This window comes from Podarcis bocagei (genome assembly GCF_964188305.1).
Source record: "Podarcis bocagei genome assembly, chromosome: 2".
Taxonomy (NCBI): Eukaryota; Metazoa; Chordata; class Lepidosauria; order Squamata; family Lacertidae; genus Podarcis; species Podarcis bocagei.
The window spans coordinates 74,670,152-74,676,665 of record NC_138126.1 but is presented as its reverse complement, the minus strand read 5'-3'; the positions used below and the strand labels follow the sequence as shown (position 1 = coordinate 74,676,665).

Genomic DNA, 6,514 nt, shown 5'->3' with positions numbered 1-6,514 from the left:
GAAGTACGGTAAATCCTACGCAGTTCAATGCGGCTTGTTTCCTTGGCAGTGTGTTTAGGATTGCAGCCTTAATAAACAGGAAAGTTTGAAATATTGAAGCATTGAGTTCGATGGGAATCCGAAGCGACCGGAAGGGGGAAATCCGATTTATACTATATATGGTTCTTAATGATGGTGATGATGATAAGCATTGCCATTAGCTTGCACGGGGCAATTTCTATCATTACTGCCATATTAAAAGGGTCGGTATCGGCAACTAGCGAGAAATTGTGCAGCCCCGCCCCCTTTCATTTGATTGATGACTTGCCCTATCAGGGGTTTCATTTCGACTGATTTCATCAGTTCCAACCTGCATCTTTATTCAGAAGTTAACTCCCACTGAGGTCAATGGGACCTGTTCCACAGAAAATTTGGAGAAAGCGCACACGTGTGTTTGTGTATGTATATATATATGGCGATGAGCGCTTCATTAGCAAACAAAAAATGCCTCTTTTGCTGCCTTTCTGCTGCTGCTGTAGCATTTGGGAAGCGGCACCTTCTTCCTGCCCCCCCCACCCCACCCTAGAAGTGAGGCGGGCTTTGCATGCCCGTAATGGGCATCTCTCCCGGAGCGGGCTTGCAAGAGGAGACGGGCGCTGTCTCTTTAAGGCCAGAGCGCGTCGCGAGGAACAGAGCCTCGCCAACCCCTCCCCGCCGCTGTCAATCACCCGGCGGCTGCTTTGATGTCGAAAGCCTTTGGCTGGGGCTCTCTGGGGCTCTCTCCCTGGCTCGCGCACTTACGAGCGCTCACTCTCTCGGGCGCTCCGTGCCTTTCCCAGCAGAAGCCTCTGGCGCTGCCGTCGCCGGTTTCTCGCCCAGGCAGGGCTGGCTGCTGCTACTTAGTCAAACTTTCCTGGGGCTGGGAGGGAGGGACGAAGCAGACACGGGGAGAAGAGGAGGAGGAGGAGGTGCGGGCTGGTCGCTGCTTTAATCCCTCCGATTGTCTCGGTCTCCCCTCGAGTTGCCGGCAGATTCCCTTAAAAGTAAGGAGAGAGGGCTGCTCTCCTCGAGGGGCGCAGAGAGCAGTAGCTGTATTTCAAAGCGTCCCCTCCTCCTCTCCGCGCCCGGCCTTTAATATATATCTGTAAATCCCCCAGTCGCCTTCACCGACCAAGAAGTTCGCTTGTTGGTGGCGTGGCTCGGGCTGGGGGGGTGGGAAAGAAGGAGAGACAAAATGCCCCAGCTCAACAGCGGCGGAGGCGATGACTTGGGAGCCAATGACGAGATGCTCGCCTTTAAGGACGAAGGCGAGCAAGAGGAGAAGATCCAGGCCAACGTCTTCACCGAGGGGGATCTGGCTGACCTCAAGTCATCGCTGGTGAATGAGTCCGAAAGCACCGGCGGCGGCGGCGGGGAAGGAGGCGGCGGCGGCGGCACCGGTAGCAGCAGCACCACCAGCAGCCAGACTTCTAACGCCGCGGCCACAGTGGCGACAACAGCAGTAGCCCATTCCGAGGTGAGAGAGGGAGCCGCTCGCCACACCGCATCACAAAGGGCTTTCTGCCCCTCCGCCACCTTTTCATTCCCCCTGGTTATTACAACGAGCTATAAGCAGGGGGAATAAGCAATACTGTATATGTGTGTGTGTGTGTGTGTGTATAACTTTTTTAAAAAAATTGTTTCCATCCAACTCTGATCACCCTTCTCTTTTTCCTTTCCACACAGGCCATCAGGCGCTTGCAGGATCCTCAGAGGGTCTATCAGGAGAAACTCCCGGATCACATGGAGGATGGTCAGTTTCGGAATCCATTCATTCTGCCTTTTCTTTCTCTCTCTCTCTCCCCCCTTTTCACATGCTGAACTCAGGAGAGGATGGGGAGCGTGGGAGGAGGTGGGGGAGTTGGCGGCAGGAGAAAAAACATCTTTCTGTTAAATCAAAGCAGTAAAAAAAAAAAAATCAAGGGAGGGAGGGACTTTGATTTGGTAGTTGAAGCCCTTAGCTGCTAATCTACCAAACAGCACAAGCCATTGAAACTTAATAAGTAACAATCTCCTCCCCACCCCCACCCTGCCACCCCCAACTTGCTCATAACTGAAATATGATTAATATATGTAATACCAGGGATGGAGGAACCCAAGGCAGACTGGGGAGGGAGGCAAGCAGAGGTCCGTCTGAGCACTCCTGATCCGTGTCTCTCAAACTGATCACCTCTGGGTCTGGAGTACCTGGATTGTCTGAGGACCTCCTGGAGGAGGGGCAGACCTGGTACAAATACCTGGAACAGAGCTTGGTAACAGATTGTGGGATACACATCTCTTTCCCCACTCATCAAAACTGGGAAACCTGCTGCTGCTTTATTGTCAGATCAGGCAAGGTGGAGGGCGGTGATAACTTTGACATCAAGCTTGTTATTCAGATTATTTGTGGCTTTTTGTTTTGTTTCTGTCGCTACCAAAGAAGTCAGGATTTTGGGTTGATGTGTGCTAGCAAAGGGGAAATGAGCTTCAGGTGGAGGAGTGATTCTGCAAAGATGCACATAGTTAAAGGATAGTTGTTGTTTTAAAACATGCAGTTACATAGAGATGCAGTGGTGCTTTTTGTCATAAGGCAAGTATGAATGGAGTGGATGGAGTGGGAATTGGTTGTAAGACAAAGTTAAACTTTTATTTTAACAGGCTTAAAACATCAGGACCCAGGGATGTATAAAGGATCGTCTTACTCTGGATACCCTTTCCTAATGCTCTCAGATGCTTACCTGCCAAATGGATCTATGTCACCTTTGGTGAGTTCTCTTCGTTTTGTAAAGTTTTCTAATACTTTGCATTGTTATGCTTACATTAGAATACAGTAGTGACAACAGCCTTAGTCCCTATATCTTATGCTTTTTTTAGTATAGAAAATGATAAAAAAGAACACTCAAGAATGGCCTAATTAAAAGTGATAACCTGGTTCTTGAATATATATGGTTTTTAACAACATATGGAAATTCCAGATTTTTCTTTCCATTAAGTTTTAATCCAAGTAAACTCTAGAACTGAGTCTTTCTCAAATCAATGTGACTTCTTTGTAAATATATTTAGGACTGGAGTTTTCATTCATGAATGCATGCATGGGTATAGAGACTGGAGTAATGTACATTCAGAGGTATTAAAGTGAATCTACTTGATTCAATGGGAGCTGCTGCCTTGTGTCTGGGAGTACTGCCTTAGTTGTCACTTTTATTTCCCCCTATTCTCTTTGCACAAGTAAATTAGTTCTGAGATTATTGCAAGGAGGCAAACATTTTGTTGGAAGGAAATTATCATACTGAAGGATCTAGTGACAGACAGACTTTCCGTGTTTGCATACAGATGCATGGTGTAGGAACCCTTCGTTTAAGTGCACTGTACTCCGCATACCTTGTAACAAATCAGTTTGTTTGCTTTTTAACAAATAAACAATGACTCTTAAAGCTACATTTTTCTCATACTAGCAAAGCTCAGACTACAGTACCTAACAATCAGTAGACTGGAACCAGATGGATACTGGTACAAATGAGAGCAATACAAATTATTTTGTTAAATTTAGGACTTGCAATAATTTATATGCAGAAAAAGTCAGACTAAATAAACCAGTGCTATATGAAGTGGTGATGCTTTTGGTGTGCTGGGAAACAATCCTAGCCGTATGTCAGTATTTGGCTCTTATGTGCATCCTTTCAAATAATTTAAAATATTGCAAGTATTAGGCTGTGAACTTATGCCTACTCATTTGGAAGTAGGTACTATAAATGGCAGAGGGACTCTGTTTGACAGAGATGTGTTTGGGATTGGCATGTTTTGAGCATCTTGACTGCAGGAAGGCGGTTGCAGTTAATATTATTTTTAGTTTCACTTTTTTTCTTTTGTAAAGGTAAAGATCAGTTGAATAAATATTTGTCTGTTTTCCTGCCTTGTTTTCGTCATGTTGCTTCAAGTACTTTATAAGCCTCTTGTGTGACAATCAATACGATCTCCTTTTACACACGCCAGCTTTCAGTTGAGCTTACTTAAAAACATTATGTTTAAGACTGGGATTGACAGTACTATGACCTGCAGTATGCACCTATGTATGTATGATTGGAAGTATATCCCATTGGGTTCAGTGGGGCTTCCTACTGACGTACGGCCACAAGTTTCTACAAGTTTGCTGGTGGGGGGGGGCTGTAGCCCTCAGCTTTCAGTAGGGCTGAGAGAGAATCTTGGAGAGCTGCTTCCAGTCTGTCTGAGCTGGACTATTGGTCTGATCCCATATAAAGCAGCTTCTGGTGTTCCTACTTAAGAGTAAGTTTCATTTCTGAAAATGGGACTTCTAAGCAGATCTGTCTCAAGATTGCACTATAAATGTAGTTTGCACTATAAACTTTTTTTTACTTTTGAAATAAAACTTGATTGCATTTGGAGGATGAGAGCAGGCATTGGATTGTGTTGCTGTTTTGCTCCCTACCCCCTCTTTCTATTGCTTACAGCCCCCAGAGGCCAAGTGTCTAGTTGTATAGTCATGGGACTCTACATACTCATCTCTTACAATAGCCAAGTCGGGAAACAATTGCTTTCCATTAGGTCGGTAAACTTGTTTGGGTTTAGTTGAGCGTACAATCGGCACTGTCTGATATTGAACTTACAATGGGCAGGCCAGTTTCTTAGACAGCTGATGCCTGAGATAGCTGTGTGTGTTTGTGGGTTTCTATTCAGCAGTAGTTGAAACAATGCTTTCAGTGTATGAAGGAAGAATTCTAGTAGAATTCTAGGTAGTTGTGAGGAAACGGTCCCAAGTCTTGGTGGTAGAAAATGTACCTGAAGTGACTTTCCCACAGAAAGAGAAAAATGATTGGGTGAAACCCATGGTACATCTCAGGCCGAATGCAAGATCTTGCTAGATTCAGACATTTTTCTTGACAAATGGGAGATGTCTCCAGGAAGCGTACAAGCAGGGCAAGAAGGGAATAGTCTCTCCCCATTGGTTGTTCCCATCAATAACTGGTGTGCTGCCTTTTCCAGATGAAGTCTTCATTTTGTTTTCATGACTGGCAGCTGTCACCAGACCATCACTTCCTGAATTTGCCTGATTTCCTATCTTGGCCGGTAGCCATTCTTGTGGAAGCAAGGTCCTGGTTATGTTATAAAATAAGAGAGCAATTTATCCTTCTCCACTCCATGCATAACCTCTATAATACGTCTCTGGCAATCTTCCCCATCTCCCAAAGAAAACACCTTAAACATAGTGCTGTACCTGCCTACTTGGGAGTGAGCCCCATTCAACTCAATGGGCCTTCCTTCTCCATCCTGGAGAAACTTGCTCCAGTTTCTTAATCATTTTGGTTACCTTTTTCTGTACCTTTTCAAGCTCTATGGTACTTGTTTTGCAGATAGCACTGTAAACAAAACAAAAAGGACAAACTTTTTCCCTCTTGTAAAAAGGGTTTCAAACAGTTGCTTTCCAACAAGGATCAAAGTAAGTTTTGCCATGAAAGAATGTAAATGCTGCTATTTAGCAATAAGAATCTTATTCCAGACAAAGAAAGAAAATTACTAGTGTGAGTTCTAAGAACAAAGGGGAAGGCCTGTCAATGAAAATCACAGCATTCTCTCTCCTTAGCCTGCTACAAATGTAACTAGACAGTTTAACTTAATCCCACAGGAGATGTGAGCGGTTCTCTCCCTTTCCACAATAAATAATGGGAGTTGAAAACAAAATGGTATCCGAAATAGAATTGGCAAATGTGCATCTGCGTGAAATGAAAACAAGCTCGGGCGGCTCAGTTCATAAAGATGCTGGGCCTCATCTTGGAAACAGAAACTGGATCCTGCTGCTGTGCGGAGATGCAGACATACACGTGCAAGCCTGCCTAAGATGTGTTCAGGGCGTTCCAAGCTAAGAATGCGGCTTCTCACCTGTTACAGTGGGTAGCAGCGTTTGGACTAAAGCTGCTTCACTATCCCCTTGCTAATGCTCAACAACAAGTGATTGGCACCTCTACAAATGACAGCACCGATCACTAGCTAGTTATAGGAGCTCTGCTCATGCAGTCATTGGTGCTGGATGGTGCAGGTTTTCATACCCCAGAACCTTTTGCTTTTACTGTGGAGCTAGTCTACATTTAGACCGGCTTCTGTGTATTAGGGTAACTGCATGCAAGCAAAGGTGCTGGCTTGGGCATACCTGAAATGCTAGAATTTCCTGAAGGGTAGTGTCTGGTTTTAAAGAGAACGTTTTTAATATTTTCTAATAACTGGAAGGGAAATATAGTACCAGTTCCTAAACACAGAAAAGGGGGAAGGATCCAGCTTTGCAATGTTTTGTTAAGTTTTACGAGTCAAAATTAAATGGAAAACCTGCTATCACAAGTGACCCTTAAAGAGAGGAACATTTTGCTTAAAAGTGCAAAGGATATAATGGTAACAGTTGCTAATTTTAGTGGATATCAGGACATTGGTAGTTTAGAAATGAAAACTACAGAAGAAATAAGCCTCAATGAAGCAGTAAAACTTTTTATAGCTTGTTAAAGTGCTACCA

General features: G+C 44.5%; 1 protein-coding gene across 12 annotated transcripts in view; it reads left to right on the top strand.

Moving 5' to 3' along the window:
* The window catches only part of TCF7 (transcription factor 7), a 121,777-nt gene continuing 115,263 nt past the window's right edge, over window positions 1-6,514 (top strand). For 2 of the 12 annotated variants that reach the window (XM_081185594.1, XM_081185587.1), the window contains exons 1-3: window positions 565-1,495; window positions 1,705-1,771; window positions 2,656-2,762. In XM_081185594.1, coding sequence (XP_081041720.1) covers window positions 1,214-1,495; window positions 1,705-1,771; window positions 2,656-2,762 — 456 coding nt within the window. In that variant the 5' untranslated portion in view covers window positions 565-1,213. Of the gene's footprint in view, window positions 1,496-1,704; window positions 1,772-2,655; window positions 2,763-6,514 lie in introns of all 12 variants that reach the window. The other 10 variants (XM_081185589.1, XM_081185584.1, XM_081185595.1 and 7 more) reach the window with 9 other exon arrangements.